Genomic DNA, 14,114 nt, shown 5'->3' with positions numbered 1-14,114 from the left:
AAAAAAGCTGATGTTACATGCATTGGTCCACACCTGTGGACCCCCTCCCCTCCAAAACCTATTCACAGGAGTGGGAAGAAGTCTAGGAGGTTACATAGTAATAGAGAAAAAACTACAGATAAAGGAGAGGTAGGAATGGGGAGGATGAGGGCATCATGTAGTGGGCATTCTCTTCTGGGTATGTGTCAGACCAGACCAGACCAGGGAGGGCCCCTCAGACTCCATGACAACACAGCCTATGACTTTCAGTCTGGCCTTGAAGAAGTCTCTTTTTGGTTGGCTCTTCAAGGTTTTCAAAGTGCTTTGCAAATATTAGTTCATTTTACACTCCCAACAAACCTGGAAAAGGTATGTGTTTTTATTGTTTTACAAATGAGGAAACTGAGGCCTACAAAGATGAAATGACTTTCGGGGGGGGTGTCATCAAATAGTCAAGGTGGGATTCAGACCCAAAGTCCACAAGTCACTGTACCCTGCTGTCTCTGCACCTCAAAACCTGCCCCTCAAATATCTCCTTGGGACAGTAAACATTAATATTTCAGTGAATCTGTGCTCTTATTTATGTTGCTGTTTAATCGCAGCCAACACAGGTAGTATCAGAGGTGAGATCTGAACTGGATTTAGTGATGAAAAGGATAGTTTCTTTTTTTAATGAGTTTCTATTGATATCTTCCGTTTCTTACATCATCCATAGTTATCCACAGTATCTGTCCCCTTCTCTTTCCCAGAGAGCCATCTCATATAACAAATAGCATTTTTTTAAAGAGAAAAAAAAATCAGCCCAACTGATGGATACATTGAAAAAATCTGAAAACATGTTCAACGTGTAATACCTGTGGATTGCCAACCTCCACGAAGGGGTAAATTGGGGATGTCTTTTCATATCTCTCCATTTGAGTACTGCTTGATCTATGTAATTTTGTTACATTAACTTTTGATTTTTTGAGGAGTCGTTCTTTTCATTTGCATTGTTGTAGTCATTGGGTAGAATGGCCTCCTGGTTCTGCTGACTTCACTCTGCATCAGTTCATGGAAGGCTTCCCAGGCTTCTCTGCATTCACCACATTTGTCCATTTCTTACAGCACAGTAGTATTCTATTACATCCATGTACAACACAGTTTGTTTAGCCATTCCCAACTGATGGACATCTACTTTGTTTCCAATTCTTTGCTATCACAAAAAAAGTGCTGCTGTAAATATTTTGGTGTGTATGGTGATTTTCTTATTGATAGCTTTGAAAAGGACTGTTTCAAAGAAATCTGGAAAGATTTATATGAACTCATGCAGAGTGAAGTAAGCAGGAACCAGAAACAATATTACATATAAACAAAAAGAACTGTGAAAGGCACAACAGTGACTGACCACAATGACTCTCCCTAATAGAGGTGATGAACTCAGGAATCAGAATAAGATGTTACATTATCAGACACAGCCAATGTGGGAATTTATTTTGCTTGTTTTCTTGTAAAGTCTTCTCTTTCCTTTTTTTTTCTCTAACTGGAAGTAAATGGGAGAGAGGGCCAAAAAAAAAAAAGCAGGGAAGTTTAAGCATTTTTTAAAACTGCAAAGGAAGATTCACAAATAAGTATGACAGCTTTTAAAGTTGCAAGTTGAATTTACTATAAGATCAAATTACCAGACAGCATGCCAACATCACAAATAAGCATGAAAGCTTTTAAAATTACAAGTTGAATTTACTATGAGATAGAGTTACCAAATAGTGTGCCAGCATCTGGCCTATAAGGAGTACAGAGTATATAGCAACACTATGTTTGTTGGGCTTTTGGCAGGTGGGACTCCATCAATGGGTCTGTTTTATCCAGATTAAAAATCTGGTGAGGTATTGCAACTATAATAACAATACTCAGAATATTAATAGGTAGCATTTATGTTATCTCCTTATGGTTTTCAAAACTCTGTACGTGTTATCCATCTTAATGGTGCAGGACACTACTATTTATTTATTTTATATTTTTTAGGCAATTGGGGTTAAGTGACTCGCCCAGGGTCACACAGCTAGTAAGTGGCAAGTGTTTGGTCTGAGGCTGGACTTGAACTCAGGTCCTCCTAACCGTGAAGGCCGGTGCTCTATCCCATGCACCGCCCTCAGGACACTACTAGATGAAGGGACATAGAAGCACTGAATATTTCATGTCACAAGGACTGTATACATATATGATACATACATAAATATATATTATTTATAACAGCATAGAATACATTTTTTCTTCTTAACTCAGAAGAGATTGCTTTTTTGCCTTTTTACAGGGATATTGCAGATAGGTTTTTTTTGCTTTCCTTATCAGCTAATTAATTTTAGATAAGGAGCAAACTTGTTATAGTTTATCTTTTATTTACTTTTATAGAATGTGAACATCTGATAAAAATTATTGTGATTTCCAAAGTGTCATACATATTGTTAAAAACTATTATAATAAAGTTTTGCAGTTTCATGTATGGTTTTTTATATTGTATGCCTGGCATTTGCAGACTGCTTTACAAACATCTCATTTGATCCTCACAACAAGCCTGGGATGGCAGGTGCTACAATTACCCCGCATTTTAGAGCTGTAAAAAGTGAAATGACTTGCCCAGGGTCACACAACTAGGCAGCGTCTGAGGCTGCATTCGAACCCAGGTCTTCCTGACTCGAGGCCCAGAGCTCTGAGCACTTCGGCGCCCCTTAGCTGCCCCATTTTATTGTGGTGTTTAAGTTCAGAAGGTTAAAATTTTTAAATAAACTGGAAACCCTAAACTAATGACAGATTTACGGGAATCTGAAAGCGCTGCAGGTGGCTAAGAACCGCCCCTGCCCCCGACCTCCTGAGCAGACATTGGCTGCCAGTGCAGCCAATCTCGGGCGGGGTCAAAGCTCACGGGAGCCTAAGAGCGGGCGTGGCTGGCTGCCGAGTCACGCCATCTAAGGGAAGCCAAGGCAGGCCCACGGCTTGCAGAGCGCACGCGCAGCATTCTCCCCACACCCACGCCCTGGAGCGGCAGTGCGCAAGCGCGGCGGGTCCGCGGCCGTTGGGTCTTATGTCGCGCCGGGCCCTACGGAGGCTGCGGGGAGAACAGCGGGGCCAGGAGCCCCTGGAGCCTGGGGCCCTGCGCCTAGGCCTCGAGGATCGTGATGACGGCGGTGAGGAGGAAGACGAGGAAGTGGGGCAGCTGCCGAGCGACCCCCGCCGGAGGAGGGGGGAGGAGGGAGCGCAGCGCCATTAGCAACTTGTACGAACTGGTGAGGAGTCGCCGAAGGGAGGGGCCGGACGGGGGAGGGGGAGAAGGAAGGAGCGTGGGGGGGAGTGGGGGAAGGGGAGGTGAGGAGAGGGCGGGGCCGGAGGCGTTGGCGTGAGGGGCGGGGCGGGCGCGCGCCGAGGAACCGGGAAGGAGTCGGGGGCGGGGCGATGTCGGGGCCACGTCGAAGGCGTGGCGGGGGAGGAGTCCGCCGGGCTGGGGCCGGGAAGATCCCGGGGCATTCCATCTCCAGCCCCCGGCTTTTTGCCTGGGACGCCCTCCTTCCTCATCCGTAGCCTGTGGAATTCTTAGCCCCGTGCCGCCCCCTACCCCAGGCCTTTCCTGATAGCCTCTCCTGGGCTGTTAACCAGGAGTCCTTGGGGGGGGGTGGTCCATGAACTTGCACGGAAAAAATTTGTGTGTATCTTTATCTGTCTACGTGTCTACTTATCTGCTTATAGCTATCTAGATAGAGCTATATCTAAATCTATTTACAGACACCTTTATCTAGATAGATATCTGTCTATATGTCAATATCTATGTCTATAGATGGATATTTATCTGTATCTATAGATGTCTATATCTAGATTCATCTATACAAGTTATGTCTAAATTTACCTACATAAATACTTATCTGTATAGATGCCTGTATCTATACCTACATTGGTACCTACCTATATCTATGTATTTAGATCTAGCTACATATCTAGATACATAGATACCTGTCTATATCTCTTGGTCTGTATCGAACTATCAATACAAATAAATCTGTAGATGTATTTCTTTCTGTCCAAGTTCCCAGATTCCCATGGATCCCAGGTTAAAATAGAGAGAGAAAAAATAGACAGCTGTAATTAGTTTCCTTTGTAAATCTCATAGATTTTACTTTATATATTTAAAAATATTCTGAGAAGGGGTCCATAGGCTTCACCAGCTTGCTAAAGGGGACTGTGATATACACAAAAAAGGATAACTCCTTCTTTAGTAGTGCTCCCTCTTTTTTAAATAATTTTTTTTGCCTTTTTTTTTAAGGCAGTTGGGGTTAAGTGACTTGCCCAGGGTTGCACAGCTTATGTGTCAAGTGTGTGGTCTGAGACTGGATTTGAACTCAGGTCCTCCTGACTTCAAGGGCAGTGCTGTATCCACTGAGCCACCTAGCTGCCCCTTAAATAATTAAAAAAAATTTTTTTAAAAAATTTTTAGGCAATTGGGGTTAAGTGACTTGTCCAGAGTCACACAGTTATAAGTGTCAAGTGTTTAGTCTGAGGCTGGATTTGAACTCAGGTCCTCCTGACTTCAGGGCCAGTGCTCTATCCACTGTACAACCTAGCTGCCCTCCCCTTTTAAAAATATTTACTTATATTTGTGCCCTTTATTTTTCCCAGTAGAATGTCAGCTCTTTGAAAATTTATCCCCTACTTCCTAACAGATTGCTTTGTATGTATTGTAGCCATTAGATCAGGTTTTTTTAGTTGAATAGGCTCTAGAGCTGGAAGAAACATTAGAGATCTAATCTAGATGATCCCTAATGTCCCTTCTGGATTCTGTGATCATAAAATTACTTGCCAAGGTCACTCATGTAGTAAATAGGAGGAGGGATTTGGGGAACAGTAATGGGGGGAAGAGGAAGCTTTCTTTATCACCACTAAGAGTTTTACTATGATGATGATTATGATATACTAACAGAAGGTCTGTATCCAAGTAATAAAAGCTTATGTTTATATAGTATTTATATGGTTTATGCACTTAGATAAATTGTCCCATTTGATCTTCATAATGGAGGTTAAGTAGTACAAGTACTCTTATTCCTGCATAACATATGAAGAAACTGAAGTGTTATAGGAAATATGTGAGGCATTTGAGAGAGTTGGATTGGGCAATATCTCAGCGCCTTTCTAGCTCTTAACATTCTGTAAATCTAGGAATCATGGAAAAAGTCAGATGTGGATTGGCAGTTGCGTTTGATCTGTCAGAGCACATACTTAGAAGTGGCAGAGGTGAGGTATTATGCCAGCAACTGGGGATACAAAGACAAAAAAAAAATGCAGTCCCTACTGTCAGACACTTGACAGCACATATGGTGGCAACTAAAAAGTATATGCAAAGTAATTTTAGGAGCATTGACAACTAGGGGGAATCAGGATAGGAGAGAGAGAGAGACCAAGAAAGACTAAGACTGAATGGATGCTACTGCTCTCAACAGAAATAAAGAAGTTGGATTCATAAAGATATGCATCCAGTTTTGGACTTGTTTGAGATGCCCAGCTAGCATAAAGCTAGCAGATAAAATTGAAGCTTTGGAATTCAGGAGAGATATTAGGCTGAATATTTACATTTGAGAGTTCTGCGCATAGAAATGGTAGTGAACCAGTAGAACGTGATGACATCACCAAAATAGAGGATTTGGAGAGAGAAAAGAAAAGGGCTCAAGAGAGAATCCTGGGGATGCTAATATTTATTGTTAGGAGTTGAATGATGATCCAGGAAAGGAGACTGAATAGAATAGCTAGAGAGGGCCTTGCCCTGGAAACCAAGGGAAGAAAAAGGATATAGGAAGGGGGCTAGTTGATGCTTTCTCAAGCTGCAGAGAGGACTAGTAGAATGAAGACTTGGGGAAAAGCATTGAATTGATCAGTTAAGATGATGTTTTTAATCTTGGAGAGCACAGTTTAAGTCAGAAGGGGTAGCAAGAGGTTGAGAAGTAGTGAGAGGTCAGGAAATGGAAGCAACAAGTATAGATAGTGGGTGTTTGGTTGTGAAAGGGAGAAAGAGATATGGGATGATAGCTTGAGAGGATGACAGAATCAAGTGAAGGGTTTTTTTAAAGATGGGAATGACCTGAGAAATGGTTGTAGGTGGCAGGGAAAGAAACAGTGGATAAAGAGAGAGATTGGAGAAGAGAGAGGAGGAGTTCGCAAAGAGACAAGATCCTGGAGAGGTGGGAGGGGATGAGGTTGAGGGCATAAGTAGAATTGTTTACTGTGGCCAAGAATAGGGCTGCCTCCCCAGAGAGGTGACAGCAAAGAAGAGAATGGGAAATGGTGACGAGCTGTGGAGTGGAGAAAAGGAAAGTGGTGACAGGTGGCCTTTATTTTCTTGGAAAAGCTGGAGAGGGCCCCTCTGGTGAGAGAGAAGTGGGAGAGCATGGTTAGGAGTTTTGTTTTTCTTTTCTTTTTTAAAAAATTTTATTAATTTATTTTTAGTTTTCAACATTTACTTCCACAAGATTTTGAGTTCCAAATTTTCTCCCCATCATCCCTCCCCCCATCCGTGCATTCTGAATACCCCTTCTTCTAATCTGCTCTCCTTTCTGTTCTCCCCCCTTCTCTTATCCCCGTCCCCTTCTGTTTTCCTGTAGGGTAGATTTCTATACCTCATTGCCTGTGTATATTATTTCCCAGTTGCACGTGAAAACAATTTTTTCAACATTTGTTTTTAAAACTTTGGGTTCCAGATTCTCTCCCTTCCTCCCTCCCCACCCACCCTCATTGAGAAGGCAATCAACTTGATACAGGTTATACATGTGTAGTCACACAAAACACTTCCATAGTAGTCAGCATAGTTAGGAGTTTTGAGAAGAAATGAAAAGGTTGAACTAGCCACTGGGGAGAGTGAGACTGGTCTCCATCCCCAGTCCCTAATACTGTGTCTGTCATGTAATAGGTTGCTTAATGTATACTTGTTAAATTAAATCAGAAGAAGGAATAAAAGAATTGCTGTGTAGCATTAAGAACCCTGTTTAAACAAATAGCAAATTGGTAATGATGGCATTTGTCTTGGTTGCTTGACTTTTTCTGGGAGCATTTGCAGCACGTCAGTAGGGATGAAAGAGTCACCCAGAGTTAGGACTTGGAAGTCATGTCCAGGATAGGACAAGGAGGACGAGAGAGTCAAGGGTAGAGGTGGCATGTAATTAAACTGTACATTTGTGTGGCTGACGTTGAAGGGAAGAAATGGTGGGCTGGCATAGGAGAGGTGAAGAGTAGGACTAGGAGGAGAGAGGAAGAGGGAGAAATGGAAAAAGCTCAGGATCAAGGTGGGAGGACACTTGGTGATGATGAGACCGAAGGTCTGATGATTGAGATGGAAGTCATAGAGGGTGAGGAGGCTGATGAACAAAATTAACACATCATTTGAAAAATCATGAACTCGGTGTCAAAGCCTGCCATCAGAATTGTAAAACTTCTGAAACAGAGTTGTCTAGGCACCGTGATTGTGTTTTGAATTTTTTTGTTTGGTTGGGTCCTGTGGTTTCATTCCTGGGTCACACAGGCAGGATTGGAGCCTGTCTTCCTGAACCCAGAGCCATTACCCTCTTCTACCCCACCTCCAATAATTGAGTGAATTTAATTCAGAAAATGTGCTGTAGCCTCTGTGTCTGGGAAGGGTTCAATGTCATTTCTTATTAACTTATTTATTTTAGGCAATTGGGGTTAAGTGACTTGCCTGAGGTCACAAAGCTAGTAAGTGTTGAGTGTTTGGTCTGAGGCCAGATTTGATCTCAGGTCCTCCTGACTTCAGGGCTGGTGCTCTATCCACTATGGCACTTAGCTCCCCCCCCCCCCATTTCATATTTATTAAGTGCCTACAAGTGCTGGTGGCTGGAGTCACAAAGAATAAAAGCAATACATTCTCTGACTTCAAGGAGATTACTTTGTGCTTGGGGAGGGCTGCAATGTAGACTAGAGAAATGCAAAAGAATTGGAAGAGGAGGTAGATAATACGGAATCATAATCAGTGGGACTTGGCAATTTGTTTGATATGGGGGTTGATGGAGGGGGAAAAGTCACCCAAATTTCTGGTCCTGGATGACTGAAAAGATGGTGCCATCAACAGAAAAGGGGAGGAGGTCTTGGGGAAAATATGTTGTTACGTTTTGAGATGCCTGGGGAAGGAAGAGAGGGAGTTACTAAGTGCTTACTGTGTACTAGGCACTGCGCTACAATCAGGGGCACTAATATAAGCAAAAAGAAAGACAGTCAAGGTGGAGGAGTCGTCCAGCAGGTGGTTAGTAATGTGGGCCTAGAAGTCTGACCATAAATTCAGCATGTCCCATAGTTTACCTAAGATCTTCCCCCAAAATTGGCTCCTTCTCTCGATGTTGTTATTTCTGTTAGTGGTTCTACCATTCATCCTGTTATTAATGCTCAAAACCTTGAGGTTATACCTTGATCCTTCCCTCTCCTTCACTTGTAACAGTTGGTTTGAATTTGATTCCACCCCTGCAAAATCTTTGGTGTCCGTCCCCTCTTCTCTATCCCCATTGCCACCACCCTCCTGCAGGCCCTGCTCACCACCTGTCTAGACCATTGTCAGTCTTCTCCTGCCAAGATGTACCACCCTGTGAAGATCTTTAAATGTCTAACAGAGGAGTTTATGGTTGATCCTAGGTAATGGGAAGCTACTGGAATTTATTGGGTGATCAGATGTTACTTCTACTAAAGTATCAAATATTTTAAATTATGAGTTCTTTATCTTTTTGTGCCTTTTGGCAGTCTAGTTAAGCCTATGGATCTCTTAGAATGGTTGTCTTTAGATGCATAAAATACATAGGGTTACAAATCAAAACTAATTACATTGAAATAAAGTTACCAGTTTTTTTAAAAGAATTCACAAACCCCAGTTAATCACCCTGTCCTTACATGGTTACATGAGTTGCTGTTTCTGTAAGGAATTCATCAACTTGTAATAACCTCTCTGGTGACAATACTTTATGAATTTATGTAGTCTGGTTCTTAGTCAACAATCAGTCCATCAAAAAAGCGTTTATTAAAGTGCTTTCTTTGTTTGGGGTACTATGCTCAGCCCTAGGGATACAAAGAAAAAGCTAAGGAGGTCACTGGCTAGACTTTAGAGTATCTGGAGGGAAGTAATGTGTGGAAAGATGGGAAGGGGCCAGGTTGTAAAGAGCTTTCAAAACTAAACAGAAAAGTTTGTGATTGATGATAGAAGTAACAGGAAGCCACTGGAGTTTATTCAGTTGGGAGGTAACAGTAAGATCTAAAGTGTAGGAAAATTGCTTTGGCAGCTGTGTGGAGAATAAATTGGTTTGGGGAGAGACCTGAGGCAGGATACCAATTAAGAGTTTGTTGTAATAGTCCAGATGAGAGGTGATGAAGGCCTGATATAGGTGGTGGCTGTAGAAATGGAGAGAAAAGGACATTTGCAATGGCTTTCATTTAGAAAGAAATGACAAGATGTGGCCACTGATTGGCTATGGGATGTGGGTGGGGTGAGTGAGAGAAAAGAGTTGAGGATGACACCAAGTTTTTGAACTTGGGTGACTAAAAGAATATCGATGTCCTTAAAGGTAATAGGTAAGTTTGGAAGAAGGAAAGATCATTCTCTTTGGATTCAAAACCTTTGCACCTGCCTATTGGTGTCTTCTTCAAGAAGGGCACCTCCTTCTGCCACAATGATGTAACAAATCAGGATGTCAGCAGAGGATATATGGCTACAATGCAGATTTCCAAAATTACTTTTCATTTTTAATCTACAGCCTTTGCCTTCATTCCAACTGTGAGAAATCCTTCATGTTGGCTATGTTTTTACATTACACATTACTGCTGTTTAGTAATAAATACTTGGAACTTAAGTTTCTTTCCCACCCCAAGAGCCAACTTTGAAAGTAGCTTGTATTTCCTATTCTCTTGTTTAATATATAGCTTAGTATCTCAAACTGTGGCCCACACCCATCGTTTTCCCCACTTAGTAGATCTACAATGCAATCATTTCTCCCAAGACTTTTGGAATTTATTTTCTTTTCACTGACACAGATAACCAGTGAAGAACCTGAGGATGAACTTTTATCCAAAGCAAGGGGAGAAGATTACAGACTGAAGGTACAAGAGGGCGCAGAGAATAACAGTGACACTAAAAATGGAGAACTAGAAGTCAGCCAAGAAAGAGATGGAGAAGGTGTTCCACGTGAAAACCAGGCAACAGCTAGTTCACAGGTACTTGGAATGAGGAACACTTACTGCTCTTTATAGGACATCTTTCCCATCTGCTGAAAGGAAGGTCAAGGTATAGTAGATTGGAACCTAGTAATTACATAGCCCAGTCAGCTAGCATTTCTTAAGCACCTACAATGTGCTAGGCTCTGTGCTAAGTGCTGAAAATACAGAGAAAGGGAAGAGACAGTCCCTTCTCTCAAGTAGTCTGGAGAGACAACATGCAAACAGTTAGGTACAAACATGATACAGACAGGATAAATTGAGAGTTGTCTCAAAGGGAAGGCACTAAGATTAATGAGGATTAGGAAAGCCTTCATGCAGAAGGTGGGACTTTAGCTGACACCTAAAGGAAGCCAGGAGGCAGAGATGAGGAGTGGGAGAGTCCCAGGCATGAGAGACAGCCAGTGAAAGGGCTTGGAGTTAGGAGATGGAGGCCAGTGTCAATGGATCAAAGAGCCTTTCAAAGCGAGTAAAGTGTAAGAAGACTGGAAAGGTATGAGGGGACCAGGTTATAAAGGGATTTGAATGACAAACAGAAAATTTTACGTTTGATCCTGGAGGTAAGGAAGCACCACCAGACTTGATTGAATGGGGAGTGATATGGTCAGACCAAAATGTGATGTTTTAGGCAGATCAATTTGACAGCATAATGAAGTGGGGAGACTTGAACAAGGGAGACCAGCCATCAGGCTAGCTTAATAGTGCAGGTGAGAAGTGATGAGGGCCTGTGCCAGGCTGGTGGCAGTGTCAGAGGAGAAAAGAGGGGTGTAGACGAGAGATTTTATGAAGGTGGAAGTGATGGGACATGGGCATTGACTGGATAGGGGAGGTGAGAGAGTTAGGAGTCGAGGATGGTGGTGCTCTTGATTGTAATAGGGAAGTTAGGAAGAAGGGAGGGTTTGGGGGTAAATAGAATGAGTTCATTTTTGTGTATGTTGTGTCTAAGATGTCTATAAGACATCTAATTCAAGATATCTGCTAGGCAGTTGGAGATGTGAGACTAGAGGTCGGTCAGCAGAGAGGTTAGGGCTGGATAAATGGATCTGAGACGAATGTGCGTAAAGATGATAATTTATCAATTAGCATCTATCAGCTCTAAGCACATGAGGCTCATAATTGATAATGAGAATTGAAGCCATGGGAGCTGATGAGAAAACCAAGAGCCTTGGGGGACCTCCACTGTTAGCAGACATGACTTGAATAATGATTAGCAAAGGAGACAGAAGCAGTAGTCAGACAGGTAAGAGGGGAACCAGGAGAAAGCAGTGTCCAAAACCTACAGAGAAATTGAAGAGAAGAGGGTGATCAGCAGTGTCAGAGGCTGCAGAGGTCGGAAAGGCCGAGTGTTGAGAAAAAGACATTAGATTTGGCAGTCAAGAGATCATCAGTAACTTTGGAGGGAGAGTGCTGGTTGAGTGATGAGATCAGAAGCCAGACTGCAGAGAGATAAGAGAGCAAGGAGGCCTCTGTTATAGATGGTCTTTTCAGCAGTTTAGCCACAAAAGGGAAGAAGATTGAGGATAGTAGCTGGTGGGAGTGGAAGGATCAAGGCAGGGTTTTTTGAGGATGGGGAGACATTTTAAACATTTTTCAGATACAAATTCTCTCCCTTTCTCCATTGTGACCCATTGTGATGGCAAGAAATATTATACCTGTTACACATATGAAATCATGCAAAGCATTTCCATATTAGCCATGTTCTTCCCCCCACCAAAAAAAAGGCAGGGAAAAATAAAGGAAAAAAATATGCTTTAATTTGCATTCAGAGTCCATCAGTTCACTGGAGGTGGAAAGCATTTTTTATCATGAGTCCTGGGGAGTTTCACCGGATCATTATATTGAACAGTTAGTAAATCTTTGACAATTGTTTATCTTTACAATATTGCTATTACTCTGATGATTGTTCCCTGGTTTTGCTCACCTCACTTTGCCTTAGTTCATATAAGAAAGATTCTTACCTGGAGGTGGGGTGGGCAGGGCCAGGAAAGATGTGAGAGAGGATTTGGAAAAGCTGTGGTGAGTGAGATAGTGAATTGATTTAGGCAGGTATAAAAGAATTGCTTTACCTAGTTGGGATTATGTAACATAAACTTGCAGTGGCTCCAGTCATCTTGGTTTTGTGATTTTCTTCAGCTTTTTTCAGCAGCATGATGAGGAATGGAGCAAGGCTCAATCCCCCTGATACCTGAACCTACTCAAGATCTTGCTCTTCCTAACTCCAGCACTGGATTACTCTTACTATGTGCTGCCTTTGCTCTAACAAACATGCCCTTAAAAGGGAGAAAGCTCACAAAAGTTGTCTTCTCTCTCTCTTTTTTCCTCTAGTCCCTACTTCTATATTTATTTTTTCTTAATCATATTCCCATTAGGGGATTTGGGAGCAGAGGCGGGAAGCCTACTCCTACCATATCATATATGTTTGAGTTTTCATATCCATAGTCTCCTCAGAAATTGTGATCCTGCTTCCCTATTGATGTGGCAGCCCTTTCAGTGCACTGGCTCCTTATCTTTTTCTGTGGATCACAGTGTTGTTGTTCTTTTGACAGCCTAATCTGAACAACAAGCCACGGAAGAAGAAGAAGAAGAAGAAAAATAAGAAAACCACAATAGGAGAAACTCCGGTATGGTTTGAGTTAAAGCTTGTTTGTCTTTCTGTCATTAATTATTGTTTCCTTTCTCTCCCTTCTGGCCGCTTCTCAAAGAAGTGTTGAAAACATTGATTCCCAATTTTTTTACTCAGCAAGCATTTATTAAGTGCTTACTGTGTGCCAGGCACTGTGCTAAGAATAAAACAAAAAAGGCAAAAACACTATCTCTGCTGTCCAGGGGCTCACACAAACAACAGTGTATATACAAGATGTATACAGAGTATTTGGAAATTCATCTCAGAGGGTAGGTTGGGGTATGGGGGCTGGACCAGGAGAGCCCTCCTGTGGAGATGCAAGTTGAACTAAGTCTTGAGGGAAGGCAGAGAAAGCAAGGAGGTGGAGATGAGAAGAGAGAGAACTCCCAGCACGGGGACATTCAGAGAAAAGGTGCCTCAGGTGATGGAGTAGTGTATGTGAAGAATGTTGAGAAGATAGGTAGAGTGTGCAGGGGTGGGAGAGGTGAAGGGATGAGGAAAACAGGAGGGTCCAAGGTTGTCAAGATTTTCAAAGCCAAAAAAGGATTTTGTATTGGGCCATGGAGGTGGCAGGGAGCTCCAGGATTTTACTGAGTGTGTCAGAGCTGTGCTGTGAAAAGCTTTTTTGGCAGCTAAGTGGAGAGTGGGCAGCTTCGGGGTGAGCCATGAGGCAGGGAGACCCACCAGGAGGCTGTTGCAGTAATCCACTCATGAGGGTGAGAGACTGCACCAGGCTGGTGATTAGGTGAGTGGGGAGAAGGGAAAGATTCTGCAGGCATGGTGAAGGTGGTAATGACAGGGCTTGGCAGCAGATTGTCTGTGTAGAGTGAATGCAGGAGGAGTTGGGGTGATGCTGATGAGTGTGAATAGTGTGAGCCGTCTGGACATGGCAGTGGGAAGCAGGGAGCGTGAGCAAAAATACAGCCAGTACTGTGGAGGGCAGCCTGGTCAGTTTTATCAGCAGCAGCAAGCCAGTGTTCAGTGGGTGGTAGAGGAGGGAAGTTGGTTAATTATTAAGCATGGATGCATTCCACAGGACACAGTGGAAAGGGATGGGTAAATCTGGAGTGGGATATTTGGGTGTGGGGCTAAGGGAAGGGGGATAGGGTTTGGGTAGTGAGCAGTTGGAGTTGAGGAACAGGTTTTATGGATTTGAAATCACTGAGTTGGGGAGAATTTGAGGAATGAGTGCAAGCACAGTATCAGGGGACAGGTGATTAAACTGTTCAGGGCCCTCCCTTGAGGTTCAGCCTCCTAGCAGGTGGTGGTGATATGTCCTGTGTGAGGCCCAGGAGGCCTG

At 42.9% G+C, this 14,114-nt stretch overlaps 1 protein-coding gene across 1 annotated transcript in view; it reads left to right on the top strand.

Annotated features, from left to right (window-relative positions):
• Positions 1–2,973: 2,973 nt before the first annotated feature.
• Positions 2,974–14,114, top strand: part of TCF25 (TCF25 ribosome quality control complex subunit) — a 49,309-nt gene continuing 38,168 nt past the window's right edge. The window contains 4 exon segments of the mRNA XM_020989106.2: positions 2,974–3,196; positions 3,198–3,239; positions 10,012–10,191; positions 12,738–12,812. Of these exon segments, the coding sequence (XP_020844765.1) occupies positions 3,038–3,196; positions 3,198–3,239; positions 10,012–10,191; positions 12,738–12,812 (456 nt within the window). The 5' untranslated portion in view covers positions 2,974–3,037.

The sequence above is a fragment of the Phascolarctos cinereus genome, unplaced genomic scaffold (assembly GCF_003287225.1).
Source record: "Phascolarctos cinereus isolate Bilbo 61053 unplaced genomic scaffold, phaCin_HiC Scaffold_2;HRSCAF=192, whole genome shotgun sequence".
Lineage (NCBI taxonomy): Eukaryota > Metazoa > Chordata > Mammalia > Diprotodontia > Phascolarctidae > Phascolarctos > Phascolarctos cinereus.
Note: the sequence above shows the minus strand (reverse complement) of the source record. Positions and strands in the feature narration are given on the sequence as shown.